The sequence below is a fragment of the Rutilus rutilus genome (genome assembly GCF_951802725.1).
Source record: "Rutilus rutilus genome assembly, chromosome: 10".
Lineage (NCBI taxonomy): Eukaryota > Metazoa > Chordata > Actinopteri > Cypriniformes > Leuciscidae > Rutilus > Rutilus rutilus.
Window position 1 is genome coordinate 43270419 of NC_140215.1, and position 21119 is coordinate 43291537.

The following is a 21119-nucleotide window of genomic DNA, read 5'->3' on the forward strand; positions in this document are numbered from 1 at the left end:
ACAAGGGGGTAACAAGCTCCACTTTAATTTACAGCCCGCAGGAGTTACACTTACCCTGTAACTACACAGAACAAGGGGGTAACAAGCGCCACTTCAATTTACAGCCCGCAGGAGTTACACTTACCCTGTAACTACACAGAACAAGGGGGTAACAAGCTCCACTTTAATTTACAGCCCGTAGGAGTTACACTTACCCTGTAACTACACAGAACAAGGGGGTAACAAGCGCCACTTTAATTTACAGCCCGCAGGAGTTACACTTACCCTGTAACTACACAGAACAAGGGGGTAACAAGCGCCACTTTAATTTACAGCCCACAGGAGTTACACTTACCCTGTAACTACACAGAACAAGGGGGTAACAAGCTCCACTTTAATTTACAGCCCGCAGGAGTTACACTTACACTGTAACTACACAGAACAAGGGAGTAACAAGCGCCACTTTAATTTACAGCCCGCATGAGTTACACTTACCCTGTAACTACACAGAACAAGGGGGTAACAAGCGCCACTTTAATTTACAGCCCGCAGGAGTTACACTTACCCTGTAACTACACAGAACAAGGGGGTAACAAGCTCCACTTTAATTTACAGCCCGCAGGAGTTACACTTACCCTGTAACTACACAGAACAAGGGGGTAACAAGCTCCACTTTAATTTACAGCCCACAGGAGTTACACTTACCCTGTAACTACACAGAACAAGGGGGTAACAAGCTCCACTTTAATTTACAGCCCGCAGGAGTTACACTTACCCTGTAACTACACAGAACAAGGGGGTAACAAGCGCCACTTCAATTTACAGCCCGCAGGAGTTACACTTACCCTGTAACTACACAGAACAAGGGGGTAACAAGCTCCACTTTAATTTACAGCCCGTAGGAGTTACACTTACCCTGTAACTACACAGAACAAGGGGGTAACAAGCGCCACTTTAATTTACAGCCCGCAGGAGTTACACTTACCCTGTAACTACACAGAACAAGGGGGTAACAAGCGCCACTTTAATTTACAGCCCACAGGAGTTACACTTACCCTGTAACTACACAGAACAAGGGGGTAACAAGCTCCACTTTAATTTACAGCCCGCAGGAGTTACACTTACACTGTAACTACACAGAACAAGGGAGTAACAAGCGCCACTTTAATTTACAGCCCGCATGAGTTACACTTACCCTGTAACTACACAGAACAAGGGGGTAACAAGCGCCACTTTAATTTACAGCCCGCAGGAGTTACACTTACCCTGTAACTACACAGAACAAGGGGGTAACAAGCTCCACTTTAATTTACAGCCCGCAGGAGTTACACTTACCCTGTAACTACACAGAACAAGGGGGTAACAAGCTCCACTTTAATTTACAGCCCCCAGGAGTTACACTTACCCTGTAACTACACAGTTGAAATGGGTAACAAACACTACTTACTATGTAACAATACGAAACAACACTATTTGCACAGTAATTACAGAGAAAGGTACTCTTATAAAAAAATAAAAAAATTTAATTACACAGTATATTTGCCCTGACATTTAAGTGTCATTGCAATACAATGTGATAAGGTAAGTAGTAGTACTAAGTACTACATGGTACGTTTTAAATTAAAAACATATCAAAAACAATTTTTTTTGTGGCTTAACGTTAAGTGGTTTAGTAAGAAAAGCCAATAAATAGCATTGCCAAAAAGTTTAATTTACAACCCACAGATGTCAAAATTACCCAGTAACTACATTGCACAAGAACATATTTTGCCAGAAATGTGATAAAAACTTTTATATACAACAGACGTACAATTTTTGCCTGGAATATATTAACAGAATAGGTACCTGTTAGTTTTAAAATAATTACATTATAAATAATTTGCTTGTATATCTGGTTGTACACCTTTATTACCCAAAACTTAACATATTGTTCCCTTATACCTACACGGAAGTACACTATAATTACAGAAACGTACACCGTAATTTCGGTTTACTTACGAAGTTCTTTGCAGGTTTTATATCTGCTTGTTACCCCTATATTACCCAAAACTTAACATATTGTTCCCTTATACCTACACGGAAGTACACTATAATTACAGAAACGTACACCGTAGTTTCGGTTTACTTACGCAGTTGTTTGCGGGTCGTAATATAAAGTGTTACCATCGTATTGATTCCATCTGCAAAGGATGGTATTTTGATTTATTGCATATAATGGCAGGCTGTTGCGCTAATCGAGAAGCAACAAACTCGTGACAAACTTAAATAAAGTAAAAAATAACTATTTTCAATGTATACAACCCACCGTAATAAGTCTAACTTTTATTAAAACCGAAAGTAGCTATGTTTGTTTTCACGTCTCTGTATTTACTATACGATGCGCATCACGGGCGCGCACCCAACTGAAGACGCCAGGTGACGTAGGCTCATCGTATCTATCGTTCACAATCTCATGAATAAATACAATACAACGAAGGTGTGCATCACCACATTAATAGTCATGAGAATGATTACAGTTACGACAGGCAGTGTCAACGTGACACAACACCTTTATTTTATTTGAATTATGCATGATAAAGTGACGCAAGCACTACGCTGAGCATACCTCATCAGCCATCTTAAGCCAACGACACGGAAGGGTAACTTGCAGGAAATTGAATAGATAGATCACGAGTGTAATCTCTAAATCTATCCAAACATATTGGCGAGAATATAGCATAATCTTGTTCTGTGTAGCCTAGTATTATTACAATATATTTTAATAGTTGTTGGTCCTATATTCACTAATTTCACATTTGAATATCCATTGTAAAATGTCATTTTACAGCAGGAGTTCTGTCTCATTTCAATTATTAATAATTCAAGCCACTCTTGTTTTAGATTTTGACATACGCATTTGTAATGTAGTATAATGTGTAAAGTGTAGGCTAGTGTGTGTGTTGTAATATAAACAACTTTGTAATATATATGTGTTTTTGTGTGTACTGTAAGGCAAGGCAAGGCAAGTTTATTTATATAGCAAATTTCATACACAATGGCAATTCAAAGTGCTTTACATAGAAGAAATAAGAATAATTAAAACAGTTTAGAAAAATAAAATAAAATACAGTACAGTACAGTACAAACAGTCGGACGAACAGTGGCACAGTGCTCATTCAGTAAATGCATAGCTAAACAGATGTGTTTTGAGTCTGGATTTGAAAGTGACTACTGTAGGAGCACATCTGATCTCTTCTGGAAGCTGGTTCCAGCTGCGGCTGGCATAATAGCCAAAGCGGACTCGCCATGCTTAGAGTGAACCCTTGGTATTTCTAGCTGATATGATCCTAATGATCTGAGTGATCTGTTGGGTTTATATTCAGTGAGCATATCTGCAATCTATTGAGGTCCTAGGCCATTGAATGATTTATATACCAGTAATAATACTTTAAAATCAATCCTAAATCTAACTGGGACTGGTGTGATGTGTTCATATGTTCTGGTTCTGCTCAGCGTTCTGTATGAGCTGCAACTGTCTTATGGTCTTTTTGGGAAGGCCAGTGAGGAGTCCATTACAATAATCCACCCTGCTGGTGATGAAAGCATGAACAAGTTTCTCTAAGTCTTGTCTGGAAACAAATAATCTAATTCTTGCAATATTTTTCAGATGATAGTATACTGATTTAGTTATTGCTTTGACATGACTACTGAAACTAAGGTCTGACTCTAGTGTCACACCAAGATTCCTGACTTGATGTTTAGTTGTTTGACCCCTAGAGTGAAGGTATGCGTTCACCTTGAGAACTTCATCTTTGTTTCCAAACGCAATGACTTAATTTTTGTCTTTGTTTAACTGAAGAAAGTTTTGACACATCCAACTGTTAACTTCATCAATGCATTGGCACAGGGAGTCAATGGGGCTGTAGTCGTTAGGCGATAGGGCTAAGTAGATCTGTGTGTCGTCTGCATAGCTGTGGTAAGAGATTTGGTTCTTTCTCATTATTTGGCTCATTGGGAGCATATACAGGTTGAACAGGAGTGGTGCAAGAATTGAGCCTTGAGGGACTCCGCATGTCATGGATGTCCACTCAGACTTATGATCTCCTATACTCACATAATAACCTCTCCCATCTAAGTATGACCTGAACCATTTTAGGACTATCCCAGAAAGCCCCACCCAGTTTTCCAGCCTGTCAAGAAGTATGTTATGATCGACAGTGTCAAATGCAGCACTGAGGTCGAGTAGCACCAGCACTGATAATTTGCCTGAATCAGTATTTAAGCGGATATCGTTTATTATCTTTATGAGCGCTGTCTCTGTGCTGTGGTGCGGTCGGAAACCAGATTGAAAATTGTCAAAGTATCCATTCGAGCATAAGAATTTGTTCAGCTGGTTGAAGACAACTTTTTCAATGATCTTGCCTATGAAAGGAATATTTGAGATCGGTCTATAGTTGCTTAATATGGTCTTATCCAGATTGCTCTTTTTCAGGAGGGGCTTGACAACTGCAGTTTTCAGGGAGTTTGGAAAACTCCCAGAGAGAAGTGAGGCATTTACCACTTCTAGAAGATCTGCTTCTAAACTGTTTAACACACTTTTGAAAAAAGATGTGGGAAGTGTGTCAAGAGCGCAGGTTGATGTTTTAAGGTGCTGTACGGTTTCTTCCAAAATTTTGCCATCAATTTCTTTGAAGTCAGACATAGTAACTACTTTCTATACTTTCAGAGCAGCGCTTGCTTGTCAACAGTGGCACATCCGGAACCGCGTACAAGAAAGACCAAATGTGAATTCAGATGATTTACTGAGAAGATTCCTGTGCTTTCGTGTCGGTCTGGATCTGTGTAAAGCAGAACGCATGTCCTGCAACGCTGGCACGTACGTGTCAAATAAAGGTGCTATAGTGACCTAGAAGCCCTCATATACAAGAGAACATCAGGAGGACAGAAATGCATTTTTACTGAAATAGTGCTGTAGATTTTGTTTTATTTTAAACTATGGCCATGAAAAGAAACAGTGTTATGTAAAAGCTGTTAAAAGCTGAACTATTTTTTTATTTGTCTGTTATTATTCTATTGTAGCGGGCCAAAATGTGAATGGAAAGGATGTATTACTTTATGTATTAAGGTACAATAACATAGTTGCAAGGTTGTGGATGCATTTGTCAAGTATTTGTTGATGCACCCCCCCAAATAATATCATAATGTAGTTACATCATCTTTAACTAAATAATCTCTTGATTGAATAATTGCTAAGTAATTGCTTGAAAAGTTATAATTAAGGTATTTAACTGAAGCACTTGGTTATCCTTTGGAATTCAGCGATCCTGATATGTTTTCATGATTGAGCGGGTGGCAGTGGGACTTTAGTCGGAGGGTTTGGATTCTTAGTAACCTCTATATCCTGGCAGAACAACACTGGTTCTTGACCGAGACCCAGTCTGTACTGCCACAGATATACAGACTCGTTCGGCTTCAGCTCAAATGAGAATGTTTCCTCCTCTTCAGTTGCTTCGTTCCAGCTTTCGCTTTCAGTGCTGACGTGTGAACCTCCATATTCTGCAGAAAAGGAGAACTGAACCTTCGCAATTAGCGAGGCAAGATCTCCAGTTTCAGCTGTGACTGACGCGGATATCTTCCAGTTGTGTGTGATCTCGGTCATCTTCTCCTTAGTGTATCCAACCTTTCTATTGATTCTCTTTTGCCATGTCACTGGTGTATTGCTGTCATTAATTATAGTTTTAATTTTTTCCCACGTGCCAAAGGATGGGCCTTTAGTTACTGCCAGTCCACCAGGAAGGAAGTCAAGAATAGCACGATGAACAGAATAGACAGCAGTGCGCTCATCATTGCTGAGGTCGGTACCTCTGTAGAACTCGTATCCCCAGACTGAGGCTGGCTTGAGGAAGCAGAACTGGTCATATGAGATGCAACCAGGCATGGATGTGCCCCAGTAATAGAGGCCGTTTCTGCAGTTGGGATGCAGGTCGTATTCTACACCATCCGAGTCTTCATTCAAGTCTTTTGTTCTTCGATAAGTGCCCTTTTCTTGGAAGATGATGTAAAAATAGTTAGTGATTGCTGACCCGTCAATGGCTGTGGTTGAGAGGTAGTGGTCTCCGCCCTGGCAGTTGGGATGAAGGCTGAAAACTTTGGCATCGCTGTCTTTCTCCAGGCTCTTGACTCTGCGGTAGGAATTGCCCTTGATGACGTAAAAGTAGTTATAACTATCACCAATGTAGTGGTCTCCATCTTGGCAGGCAGGGTGCAGACTACAAATAGAGATGTCTATATCTTGATTTAAATCTCTTGTCTGCATAAAGCAGCCGAGATCAGAGCGGATTATATAATAGTAGGGGAATTTTGAACAGATGTCAATGCCTTTTGCTTTGCTCTTGGGAATAATGCCTTTCATCATGTCTGAACCTGCAACACAGAATAAACCAAACATAAAGAAGAGTCTGGGCTAGTAGGCTACATTGCTCATTACGTCACATCTGTACACATAAAGAAGAGTCTGGGCTAGTGGGCTACATTGCTCATTACGTCACATCTGTACACATAAAGAAGAGTCTGGGCTAGTGGGCTACATTGCTCATTACGTCACATCTGTACACATAAAGAAGAGTCTGGGCTAGTGGGCTACATTGCTCATTACGTCACATCTGTACACATAAAGAAGAGTCTGGGCTAGTGGGCTACATTGCTCATTACGTCACATCTGTACACATAAAGAAGAGTCTGGGCTAGTGGGCTACATTGCTCATTACGTCACATCTGTACACATAAAGAAGAGTCTGGGCTAGTGGGCTACATTGCTCATTACGTCACATCTGTACACATAAAGAAGAGTCTGGGCTAGTTGGCTACATTGCTCATTACGTCACATCTGTACACATAAATAAGAGTCTGGGCTAGTGGGCTACATTGCTCATTACGTCACATCTGTACACATAAATAAGAGTCTGGGCTAGTGGGCTACATTGCTCATTACGTCACATCTGTACACAAAGAAGAGTCTGGGCTAGTGGGCTACATTACTCATTACGTCACATCTGTACACATAAAGAAGAGTCTGGGCTAGTGGGCTACATTACTCATTACGTCACATCTGTACACATAAAGAAGAGTCTGGGCTAGTTGGCTACATTGCTCATTACGTCACATCTGTACACATAAAGAAGAGTCTGGGCTAGTGGGCTACATTGCTCATTACGTCACATCTGTACACATAAAGAAGAGTCTGGGCTAGTAGGCTACATTGCTCATTACGTCACATCTGTACACATAAAGAAGAGTCTGGGCTAGTAGGCTACATTGCTCATTACGTCACATCTGTACACATAAAGAAGAGTCTGGGCTAGTAGGCTACATTGCTCATTACGTCACATCTGTACACATAAAGAAGAGTCTGGGCTAGTAGGCTACATTGCTCATTACGTCACATCTGTACACATAAAGAAGAGTCTGGGCTAGTGGGCTACATTGCTCATTACGTCACATCTGTACACATAAAGAAGAGTCTGGGCTAGTGGGCTACATTGCTCATTACGTCACATCTGTACACAAAGAAGAGTCTGGGCTAGTGGGCTACATTACTCATTACGTCACATCTGTACACATAAAGAAGAGTCTGGGCTAGTGGGCTACATTACTCATTACGTCACATCTGTACACATAAAGAAGAGTCTGGGCTAGTTGGCTACATTGCTCATTACGTCACATCTGTACACATAAAGAAGAGTCTGGGCTAGTGGGCTACATTACTCATTACGTCACATCTGTACACATAAAGAAGAGTCTGGGCTAGTTGGCTACATTGCTCATTACGTCACATCTGTACACATAAAGAAGAGTCTGGGCTAGTAGGCTACATTGCTCATTACGTCACATCTGTACACATAAAGAAGAGTCTGGGCTAGTAGGCTACATTGCTCATTACGTCACATCTGTACACATAAAGAAGAGTCTGGGCTAGTAGGCTACATTGCTCATTACGTCACATCTGTACACATAAAGAAGAGTCTGGGCTAGTAGGCTACATTGCTCATTACGTCACATCTGTACACATAAAGAAGAGTCTGGGCTAGTGGGCTACATTGCTCATTACGTCACATCTGTACACATAAAGAAGAGTCTGGGCTAGTGGGCTACATTGCTCATTACGTCACATCTGTACACATAAAGAAGCGTCTGGGCTAGTAGGCTACCTACCATCTGCACCAGCACCAGCACCACGAAGAAGGCGAGACAGAGAGGACGAGTTTTTGGACTTGATCAGAGAAGACATGGGACTGCAGAGGGAGGCAGAGGCGAGGAGAGCACAGGAGAGCACACTCCAATATACCTTAGCATATTAGAGGAAGAAGCTGATATCTAGATTGAATTGATGCCTGAAGAATGCACTTCCACAGCAGCCATGATTAACAGTGGTTGGCGTTTAAGGTTTTCTATCGGACACTCACGAGACCGATTACTCGATCCAATCACGTTGATGGATAAAAATAAAATTAAAACAAGAATGTAACGAGTAACAACCACAAACAGAAGGAAAATAGCAGAGTAAAAGTACCAATACATCACTTAAAATGTACTCAAGTAAAAGTAAAAGAACACAATTTTTAAACTACTCAAAAAAGTACCATTTCTGATAAAAAAAACTACTTAATTAGCCTACAGTAATGTGAGTATGTAATTTGTTACTTCACACCCCTGAATTTGGATGTGACAACTAATGAAAGGCTACATTACACTGAAGACCAGAAGATAGGATTAATTCTGCTTGTTCTCTGACAGGAGCTGCTTTTAACATTGCACTGCTTTTCCAAACAATGCTCTTTAATGCAATTGTAGGAGCCGTTTTGAGTTTAATCTAAATTGTTGTGCTATTGGAGCACTAGTATATTTTGTTTGATTTAGGGTCCTTTATTTTGTAGGGACTTTTAGTTTGACGGTCGGTGAGAATGTTTGAAGATAAAGATGGCCGCCTCTCACCTTTCTAAAACAAAAAAGAACAAGGAAGCTGTTGGAACGTATTAAGCATACAGTTCTTTACATCGCTACTGAATCGCTATTGAATCGCTATTGAATCTCTATTGAATCGCTATTGAATCACTATTGAACAGTATTTAGACATTATTTTTGATATTAAGTTGTGCCTTTTTTAACCACCATTTTTCAACCACTTACCAATCGTTTGTTGGATTACTGGAGTCCATGCTTTGTCTGCTACTACCAACCTACTTACCTGCCTGATGCCTGCTTTGCTTTGCTTACCTGCCTTGCTCTGCATACATGCCCTGTTTACCTATCTGCTGGAATACCATCTCATCCACCTCAAAAAAGGTACAATTTAAGTTTAACTGTGTTGGATAGCTTGTCAAAGAAGCTAAGCAATACGTCCCAGCTAAGAGTGGTCCGCCACTACAGCAATACTGGATGAATGTTTGAATTTGAATTTGCTGAAGCATGATGATTGGTTGTAAAAGCAGACGTATTTAGATGTCTAGAGTAATTACATAGAAATAACCCTGACATTAGCCTACTATAGTTTTATTATTCAACCGGCGACAAGGAATTTTTAGACGGGTTGTGAGAGAAAAACACAGACCCTGTAAATGTTGAAAAATCCATGATAAATAACTACCATTCGAATGGGGCTATACATTATGTATATTTAAAATACAGGAAGATGGATATTAACAGGTTACCAATATTTTTTCAACACTCTGAAAAATAGACCAGGTTTTCTCTTTAACCCTGTTTTTTATATTTAATATGTTCTTGTCATTTAAATATTCCATTTCTAATGTATATTAATTACTAGTTAGCCTATTTAATATGTCTGTATCACAAAATACTACAGAATACAGGTGCTCAAATGAACTATGAGTCCACAAGTCAAGTCAAGTATATTTGTATAGCGCTTTTCACAATACAAATTGTATCAAAGCAGCTTCACAGTATTAAATTAAAATAATACAACAAGGTTTGTTTCTAGTGGAATTTATTGATTGATAAAAATAGATTAATATTCCCAAAATATCCCCAACTGAGCAAGCCAAAGGCAACAGTGGCAAGGAACCGAAAAACTCCATCAAGTGACCTGACGGTGACCTAAAACTCCATCACGTCACCCAATGGAGAAAAAAAACCTTGGGAGAACCCAGGCTCAGTCGGGGGCCAGTTCTCCTCTGGCGTTTATGAACTAGAGACCAGATTTAACTGTAAGATTAAAAATATTATATGAATGCCTGGCTGAAGAGATGCGACTTTAATCTAGTTTTAAACTGGGAGAGCGAGTCTGAGCAACGAACAGTATCAGGAAGGCTATTCCAGAGTTTTGGGGCTAAATGTGAAAATGCTCTCCCTCCTTTGGTGGATCTGGATATCCTAGGTATGACCAAAAGCCTTGAATTTAGTGATCTTAAAGAGCGCGATGGATTATAGGGCGATAGAAGATCCGTTAAATAGACTGGAGCTAAGCCGTTTAGGGCTTTATAAGTCAGTAGCAATACCTTGTAATTAATACGGAACTTTATAGGTAACCAATGCAGTGATGATAAAATCGGTGTTACAGTATATGATCATATTTTCTTGATCTAGTAAGAACTCTAGCGGCGGCATTATTTTGGACTAACTGTAGCTTGTTAATTGAGGATGCAGGACAACCGGCTAATAAAGCATTACAGTAATCTAGTCTCGAGGTCATGAATGCATGAACTAACTTTTCTGCATCAGAAACTGATAGCATATTACGTAGCTTAGCAATGTTTCTAAGGTGGAAAAAGGCTGTTCTTGTAACATATGAAATATGATTTTCAAAAGACAGGTTGCAGTCTAGTATAACACCCAGGTCTTTTACTGTAGAGGATAAAGTAACAGGACATCCTACTATATTAAAGTTGTAGTGAGCGAGGTTTTGTAGGTGTTTTTTTTGTAGGCGGTATTAGAAACATACTAACCTGTTGGACTGTAGCTGGAGTCAGAAGAGCAGCCTCTCCTTGATCGAGTCTGAGAGATGTTTGTCTGACAGATTTCTGTCGTATATAAAGCTCTTCAGAGGGCTGGACAAACACACACACACACACACACACATACACACACACCAGTCAGAAACACAGCTCGGTATTTATTAACAGTTCGGTCCATTGTTTTGAAAAGGTATTTGCCCCTGTTCCAGTTCATTCATACTAGAGAAAAAGTCTAGTGGATGTGAAAGTGGAATAGAGCAAAATAAATACAGGAATTAGGCAAGAATCTTCATCTTTCCAATGTTGTAACTGGCCTATATTGTAAATGACAGGAATTAACCTGTTAAATGTAGGAGTAATAACTATGCCCAAATATTTAAAGCCACTGATTGCATTTCTAAAGTAAAGGCGGTTGACTTTATTATGAATTGTATTCACCTTATTTTCGAACGCGGAAGTAAATATGGGTCCAGTTTCCGGTTTTTGTGCGGCACTTCCGTTTCCTCGCTTCTCTGGGCTAACTAACGATATCGATTGCGAAGGATTATGCAGAGTTGACAGAAAAATGTTGCACATGCCGTAGCAGATGAATACAACAAAGAACTAAAGCCCCGCCTCACCCAGGTCGGGTACTGGACCTGGTTGAAAACACTCATGCATCTAGCTGGCAGATTGCCAAAACTTCGCCGGCGCCTTCAGCACCGCCCTAAACACGGTCGAGCCAACGCTGGACTAAGTTAATATATCTATGAAGGTAGGCTATTTTGTCATGTCAAATGTATTAATAATGCCATCAGAATGCAACCAAAGCAGGATAGCAGTAAGTAGATGGCTATAAATAATTGTAAATCATACAAAATAAATGCCATGATCATGATCATGCCATGATGACTAGATTTTATACAGGGGTTACTATAATGATTTTGTTTCTCCTTGGAGTTTTTATTCAGACTTCGTAGCCCAGCCACTTTTCTGGTATCGGGTGGTCTTCTGTAGGTCTTGTGTTCACGAAATGAAAAGAACAAACATACAGTCGTTTCTTCAAATGGTCTGCGTGGCGTGTCCGTTATTTCGGCTCCCATGTTAACAGGTTATTTAGAGCTTGCACACTGCCTGCGTGACGCGTCTCAGGGAAAACGCGTGCATGCTAGAAATAGAATCGATGCCTATTTTTCACGCGACACGCAAGCGTTTTGGAAGCGTTTCGGAAGCGTTTCTAGGCAAAATAGAATAGGAAAATATGTATGTCATTTTGATATGAATACATATTAATAAATGACATTTTGATGTTTGAATTTAGGTTTTGACATAAATGCAGATATAAATGTAAAAAAATATATATGATCGATTTTCAAATACTGCACCTCTCAATACAGAACGAAATATTCTGTAGCCTATTTTGCCGTCAACACTGCCGACGTTGTCTTTGCTGCTATATATTTATGTTTAACATTAAGTGCCTTCCACAACTCTCTCCCCATATGTCGAATATATCACCAATGAGGCTTATGTCACCTAGCAGCAGCAACGCTGCGTCAGAGACGTTTCTGGTGGGCAAAGACATGTTAAACGCCACGCAACAGAAAAGCCACGCAGCCAGTGTGTCGCCGGTCGTAGGGCGCCTGATGATTAAAATGTCAATGATTTCGATGATTAAAACACTCCTGCTCCAAGTAAATCTTTATTTTGTTCCAGTTATTATGACAACCTTTAACTGCACAAACAATCCCGGTCTTCCTCGAAGCCATAACGATGAGTTAGTTGTTACGAACAACGCTCGCCAGTGACCGGAAGTCTCGCACAAAATACCGTCAACTGGCTGTGTCCGTATTTGCGTTAAAAACAGTGGCGGTTCTAGACCATTTCAACTGGGGGGGCCAAGCTGGGGCCAGTTGTACTGTTAGAGGGGCCAGTTACATTTAGACCTTATTGTTGTCATATCATTTTCTGCACTGCACTGTAGGCATTAACAGGCAAAATACCATGTTTACAATCATTCAACAATGTATTTGCATTTCCATTATATTTTTTACATTTGCATTACATATTCAGAATCAGTCACATTAACTGTATTCTACGATTTTTGTGGGTTTTTTTGCAAAAAGATCAGCAAATTCATCTAGATTTAAGGCCTTTGCCCTCCTTGACTCAATACCTACTTAGAACACCTAAATTGCCTAATCTGACATTGTGGACCTGAGATAGGTTTTCACCAGCTTTAGTGCATACAATATAATATACAATTAAATTATGCTTATTTTAAATGTATTGTGCAGGCTAGATATAACAAATATAGGAAAAAACATGATAATATGAAACGCTTATAAACAAAACAGAGCGCACAAAGCGCGTATGCGCATCGCGGGTGCAGAATGATGTGCTCAAAGCAACGTGGAGTCACAGTGTGCAGCGCTGCGCATTTAAAAGTTCACGGCACAAAACGAAGAAAAGTCGAGCGCACAAATCCTAGTGTATATCTGTCCAACAGTTTATTGATCATTTGTTTCTTCACAGTTTTAAATTCCAGTTATTGTGCGTTTGATGCCGATTCATAGTCCTTGTGGTGTGAACAGGGACACTTAGCGAGTCGTTTAAAAACAGCAACAAACATAAAATACAAATACACAAAATAAAGTCATTTTATGCATATCCACAGCCTTTTATCTACAGATCAAGCATTATGTGAATATATCATATTGGAGAGTTACCGTGCATCCTGCTGTAACCGGACGAGGCGCGCGCGCTGTTTGAATACTGAATGGAGATTAATGATGGACAGCCGCAGAGGAGGGAAAATGAGTTTCCATAAACTTTAATTTAATGATGTAAATAGTCTTCTGTCCCTCACATTAAGCTATGGAATGGCTTCAGGTGACTTTGTGAAATTATAATCAGACCCTCTCAGACCCAGTCACCCAAACTGACGTGAAAAAGAGGCGCAGAAAAGCGAGCTGTTTGCATCCCTGTTTAAGTAAAAATACTCAGCGCCATGAGTTTGTTGATCATATATTTTATCCTTTTTCAAACTGCCACAACTAACAAACGGCCAGGTTCTAACGTTACACTTCTGTAATGCATTTAATACAAATATATTAACAACTTTACTCACCTCTATATTTCCTTCTTTGCTTAGGCTATAATATTCGCGCAAAACATCCACCAACTTCTGAATAGAAAAAAAACCCTGCAGATCCGATTTAAGCAGTCCCTCTAGGGTTACATTTGTGTTCCGTGTTGCCACTGTCTAATAACGGATGTGAAAAACAACGATAGCAAAAAATAGTTTTGTAAAAATGATTTCACACTCCACATTTAGGGGGGCCACAAGGGGGTCCAAGCTTGTTGTCACAGGGGCACTGGCCCCCCTGGTCCCCCTCTAGAACCGCCACTGGTTAAAAATAAGGTGAATAGCCAGATAACTTTACAAAACTATTAATCGATTTGAGCAACGTTGGAACAAATCTCTCAAGCTTTATGAGAAAAAGAGTAGTACCGTCTTAGTACAATCCGATGGTCACGATCTAAGAAATGATAGAGTTACTTCTGACTGCAATTGCTAAAGGCTCTAGTACTAAATTAAAGAGCATTGATGGCTAAGGTCATCCTTGTCATGTGTCTCTGCATTTAACTCTGTATATAATAAAAGGCTTTTATATTGTATTGTTAGTTCTAACTTTAGCTATCAATTTAAAATAAAAAAGAATACATACGATTTTAACCCAACGTTGGAATGAATGTCCTAAATCAAAATGAGACAGTGAAGTCAAGGCACTATTTATATAACGCTTTATAAAACAGCTTTACAGTGATACAGTGGAAAATGCTTAAATGATGCAGTTCATTTCTGCTGTACAGCCGCTCTTAAAGATAATAGTGTCATTGTTCAGCTTAAGTCAGTTCAGTGTTGATTCAGTTCCGCTGTAAAGATCTGTAAAGCAGTTCTACAGAAAACAGTGTATCATCGTCAGCTCAGCTCAGTTCTCATATTGTTAAATATTAACTGTCCCCATCAAAGCAAGACAGAAATTCCTGATAAGAATGAACACAAGAGCTCTCACAAAAAAAAGACACCATGCAATAAAACAATAAACTTACTGATATGAATAAAAGATCATGAAGCAAGGACACAGAAATCCATTTGCCTAATCTTCTCTCCTCACCGCCCCTCGGTGTCGCCAGTATGACTGATTATTTTCAATGCTTGATTATTCGCTGACTATAAATCTAACACATTATGAGTTTTATTAGTTTTAGCTGTGTTGCTTGCATCAATGTATTTTTACCCTTCTACGGTTTTTAATTGTAACCCACAAGAGTGGCCAGCTGTTCATTTGTACTTTAATACTCAAAGTCTTACAGTACTAAGTGGTATATCGTATATGTATAATGAACAGATCAGATGGACCTGTAAAGCCTGGAACACACCAAGCCGACGCCGACGAACTAGCGCTGATGAAAGCCGACTGTGTTGTCGCCTCGCATCGGGGTAAAAAGCTGCACTTGAACACACCGAGAGAACTACAGCCGACTGTCAGCTAGAATGCGCGTTCTGCGCCTGCGTGTGAATGAGACAACTGTCTATTTCTGAAGATATATTCGTCTATATTCGTCATTCAAAAAGGGAAACGGACGCTGCCGGCTGCAGATACACAAACGTAAACAAAGCAGTGCGCGCTTACCGTTTTGAATATCAATCCTGCTAAACACTTTCTTTATTCCACTCCACTCGTGTTATTATTGAAATATTCACCAAAGAACACTCAGGTAAGATGACGTAACATTAGAACAGCGTGTCTGTCACATTTTGACTTCTTTGCTCGCTGTTTTGCTATTATTCTCGTTCACTAAGCTGAACAGCCAATCAGAGTTCCCTCTTTCACCGACGGCCCGACGCCGATTCAACATGTCGAATCGGCCGAAAAAAAGTTGACGAGGACCAACTTCAGCCGACGGTGCGGAACACACTGAGAAGATTTAGTCGGCCGACGCACGGAAACTGCCCGACGGCCGACCGTCGGCTTGGTGTGTTCCAGGCTTTACAGGATAAAAATAATACATTTATTAACATTAAAGGGGTATTTCACCCATGAACATTCTGTCATCATTTACTCACTCTCAAGTTGTTTTAAACCTGTATGAGTTTCTTTCTTCTGTTAAACACAAAAGAAGATATTTTGAAGAATGTGGGTAACCAGACAGTTGTTGGTCCCCAGTGACTTCCATAGTATATTTTTCCTGCTATGGAAGTCAATGAGGACCAGCAACTGTTTGGTTACTCACATTCTTCAAAATATATTCTTTTGTGTTCAGCAGAAGAAAGAAATTGATACAGATCTGGTACAAATTTAGGGTGAGTAAATAATGACAGAATTTTCATTGTTGGGTGAACTATCCCTTTAAGAACAAGGGGCAGCATGTTTAATATTAGGCTGCTGTCTCTTTAAGTCCTGCACACTTCTAACACAATGATTACTTTCAATAACCAACATAACCAACTGTGTTTATGTAAACCTTGAGTGTATTTGACAGTATTAGCACAATCAGACACAAAAGATAAAGTCCGGTGACCGGGCTCTGTTTGACAGGCTTTTAGTGTGCGCGCGTTCAGAAAAAGCGCATGTCTCACTGCATATGGCAAGCCGTTTTAGCTTTAATTGTACCCAGCGTTACTCGTCGTAATTGCATTTTTACTAGTAAGAATTACAATTACAAAGCTCTCTAATTCCATTCTCACTAGTAACAATTCCAATTAGAGAGCTCTACAAATTAATTTTTACTAGTCATATGTCTCCATTGACTTCCATTCATTTTTAATTACAGAGCTCTACAATTGAATTGTTACTAGTAAGAATTACAATTAGAGAGCTCTCTATTTCAATTGTTACTAGTAAGAATACAATTGCAGAGCTCTTTAATTCAATTCTTACTAGTAAGAATACCAATTAGGGAGCTCTCTAATTCAGTTGTTACTAGTAAGAATGCAATTGCAGAGCTCTTTAATTCAATTACAGAGCTCTGCAATTATACATATCTTTAATTTGTTTTTTTACTAGTAAAAATTCAATTAGAGAGCTCTCTAATTGTAATTGTTACTAGTAATAATTGAATTTTAGAGCTCTCTAATTGTTATTGTTACTAGTAATAATTGAATTGTAGAGCTCTCTAATTGTTAGTGTTACTAGTAATAATTCAATTGTAGAGCTCTGTAATTAAAAATGAATGGAAGTCAATGGAGACATATGACTAGTAAAAATTCATTTGTAGAGCTCTCTAATTGGAATTGTTACTAGTAAGAATTGAATTAGAGAGCTCTGTAAGTGTAATTCTTACTAGTAATAAATTAATTGTAGAGCTCTCTAATTGAATTCTTACTAGTAAAAATGCAATTACGACGAGTAACGCTGGGTACAATTAAAGCTAAAACGGCTTGCCATACACTGCATGTGAATGAAATGTTTAACTGGCAAGTCTTTAAATGAAATATGGGCTCACAGACGCTCAATGTTAGAAACATACTTACTTGGTGGACTGTAGACTGAGTCTGAAGTGCAGCTTCTCCTGGATCGAGTCTGAGAGATGATGTGTGTCTGACAGATTTCTGTCTTATATAAAGCTCCTCAGAGGGCTGGACAAACACACACACAAGCCTCGATTAGACTAGTCCCTGCAATTGGCTACTGTTTTATCTAGTATTCAAGCAGAGTCTGGGGGAAAAAATATACAAGCACATATACTATTACATTAATAAAATGTGAAAAAACTGCAAAAACAGTGTATTTTGCTCGCAATATTCATTGGTCAGAGTTCTGTGTAAGGTCATTTTATACATTTTTGGCAGCCATTCTTTTTGTTCACAATACAATGTTTTAAATTTCATTTCGAGCAAGAGACTGTAAAATATATCATAACTAGATCATTTAAGCAGCCAAGAATTCACTATATATATATATATATATAGTGTGTGTGTGTGTGTGTGTGTGTGTGTGTGTGTGTGTGTGTGTGTGTAAAGCCCAGTGGATGGGGAAAGTGGATTAGATCAAAATAAATACAGGTATTTAGGAAGAATTGTTAGGAAATACTGCCTGTCTACAGATTCAGTGACTCTTGTTGTAACTAGATTGTAATTGGCAGGAATTATAACTACACACAAATATTTGAAGCCATTGATTGCATTTATAAAGTGAAGGTGGATGATGCCTTTATTATTAATTTTATAGCCAGAGAACTTTACAGAACTATCAGTTAATTTGATCAATGCTGGAACAGATCTCTCCAGCTTTGTGAGAAAAATAGTAGTATCGTCTGCGTACAGTCTGATGGCTGTGATCTAATGCTCTTGATGATAGAGTTACTTCTGGCCACAATTATTAAAGACTCTAATACTGAAATAAAGAGTGTTGATGACAATGGGCATCCCTGTCGTGTCTCTCTGTATATAATCAGAGGCTTTGATATTGTGCTGTTAGATCTAACTACAGCTATTGATTTCAGATATACAATTTTGAACCAATGTTGAAATGAATATCTAAAACCAAATCAAGACAGTGCTTCAGTCATATAGTCAAGTCACCTTTATTTCTATAGTGCTTTATACAGTACAATACATTATATTAATACACACTGATACATGTAAGAGATGTTTACATGTGTATGTATTTTTATATTTTTACATAATTTATTAACATTTAAGCCCACCGGCAACTATAGTTGCCGCAGTGCATAGTTGTCATTTTCCTTTTGTAAATATTTTTCTAGAGGTTGTCCATGTTTTATTTCTCAATGAAATGCAAGCAAACAACCAAATAAAGGATTTCAAGAAAAAAAAAAAGGTATTCACTTCCTCCCTGTCACATGAGGCTGTCAACTTCCTACCCCTACTTCCAGGAAGCATGGCAAAGGCAAACCCTCCCAAAGAAAGGTCATTTTCATGTTACTAATAAGTATTTTTTGTTGACATATATATATCTACATAATCATGAAGGTCTCTAGAATCAGCTAAACAAAACAAATCTTACAAGAGATCTATAGTTTTTTGTATACTTAGTCAAAAGTCCAAGCGGCAACTATAGTTGCCGGTGGGCAAATGCCTTGTAAGTACATATATCATGGGAAAATGGGGTATACTGTGTTAATAGGTTAATAAATCAAGTTCATTGGTCTTGTTTAGTGCATAAACATAACTTAACCCTTTAAATGACATCTCTATATAGGTTTATCTATATTTTCTTCATTCTATTTATTTGTATTTATTTATTTTCATTTAACTTTTTGATACACAATGCCCTGTTATGGCCCACTATGTTCTGCACTATGTTCCACAACTTTAACCCTTGTGCGCTTGTTTGCGGTTTACAGTCAGGCTGTTTGGGATCTGAGAGACTCCAGGCAACAAAATGTTATTTTGTAACAATATATATATTTTAAACAAATGTAATTTTACTCAGTTTATTAATGTTTTTACTCTACATTTGGACATTTTCTACTCCACAAAATGTTCAAAAAAAGAAAAGAAAAATTCTCCGAAAAGAAAAAAAAAATTATAAAAAATTTGCCTTATAAAATACCCACATTTCTAACTTTCATTCATGGGGATAACATGGATAATTTGACATGGTTTAATGTAAGATTTTAGTCTAAGAAAAAAAAAGAAAAAAAATCACTTTAACCAGTAGATGGCTGCAGAGCTCTAAAAGTACTAAAAGTTTCAAACTAAAAGACATCTTTTCACAAGTTTTTCAAGATAGATTCATATCTACATATAATTAAATCACAATTATAACAATAAAAGTTACTTTTTGTCAAAGTTTGGCAGTTTTTGTACCAAAAAAAAAAAAAATCAGTTTTTCAATAATGTTCCATTATGATTAGAATCAAACCTGATCAGGATGTTACAAAGAGAAAAGTTGGAGTTTTTAGAGTTTATCATTTATTTCAAATATCTGTTTTTCATATAATTCTACAAATTTAAAGTGTGTCACTTCATTTCTGTCTATGTGTGTTCTGTGTTGTTTCTGATTTTGAGGATGAATTTTGTCCATTGATCAAATTCATTTGATTCTAATCATAATATAACATTACTGAAAAACTGATTTTTTTTTCAGTATAAAAAGTGCCTAAACTTTGACAAAAAGTAACTTTTATTATTATAATTGTGATTTCATTATATGTAGATATGAGTACAACTGGAAAAACTTGTGAAAAGATGTCTTTCAGTTAGTCAAAAAGCAAATAGCAAATAGTGGTGCTCTGCAGCCATCTACTGGTTAAAGTGATAGTTTGTTACTTTTAAAACAGCATTTTCCAAAAGATGGGCAAAAATCTTCCACTAAACCATGTCAAATTATCCATGTTATCCCCATGAATGAAAGTTAGAAATGTGGGTCAAAAAGACCCTGAACAGCGCACAATGGTTAAAGCAAATGGATTTGTTGTTTGTTGTGTTTTCATATTCAAGAGATAGCTAGATAAGCTAGATGCAGTTTTTTTGGGTCTTCATCAAATGTTCTTCGACTTTTATACATAATAAATTTGTTTATGAATAAAGATTGATCTGTTGAAAGCAGTTATTTTGAGATAAATGCCAAATTTTCTCCTCCTATTCATATTTTACATTGAAGGGGTGCATACAACATATTTGCCCACCGGCAACTATAGTTGCTGCACATTCAAATATGTTTTTCAAGAAAGAAAAAAAAAAAAATGGGGAAAATAAATGCAGAACATGTTCACATAGGACACTATTAACAGGATTATATGCATGAAACCATTCAGAAAAATTTGGGCACAAATGGGTTAAAAAAACAAACATTTTTCTTAAATATATACATTTTTATTTTTATTTTGCATATGACACAAACTTTTATTTTGCATATGATTAATCATGAGTAATCATTGGATGGCTCTAATATACACTTCTAAAGAAAGGGCTGGTGAGCAATATAAACCAGCTGATTGTAGTCTCTTAAATATTTAACTGAAGCTTAATGACTGGATGCAAAGCAGACTCCAAACACTATTATATTGGTTTAATCAAATCTTCTAGCCTTCTAAGGAACTTAATAGAAACCTTCTGCCATGTTGCACACAAAAGCCATATTCAGAGAGGACCTGCTTTGCATTTGTAATATGAAAGGCAGGTCACTGATAAAACTCATTTGGATGAACAAATGAGTTCTGTGTGTGGCAGTGACC

At 38.1% G+C, this 21119-nt stretch overlaps 1 protein-coding gene across 1 annotated transcript; it reads right to left on the bottom strand.

The window, feature by feature from the left end:
• Positions 1-5272: 5272 nt before the first annotated feature.
• On the bottom strand, positions 5273-17496 carry LOC311297911 (uncharacterized protein). Its single transcript, XM_084420384.1, has 2 exons — positions 17449-17496; positions 5273-6381 (listed from the first exon to the last, which is right to left on the bottom strand). Exon 2 carries the CDS (start codon positions 6371-6373, stop codon positions 5294-5296), a length of 1080 nt encoding a protein of 359 aa, XP_084276510.1. The 5' UTR covers positions 6374-6381; positions 17449-17496; the 3' UTR covers positions 5273-5293.
• Between the last annotated feature and the right edge of the window lie 3623 nt (positions 17497-21119).

Coding starts and splice junctions, on each gene's coding strand:
- LOC311297911 (XM_084420384.1), bottom strand. CDS start 6,373: ATGATGAAAGGCATTATTCCCAAGAGCAAAGCAAAAGGCATTGACATC.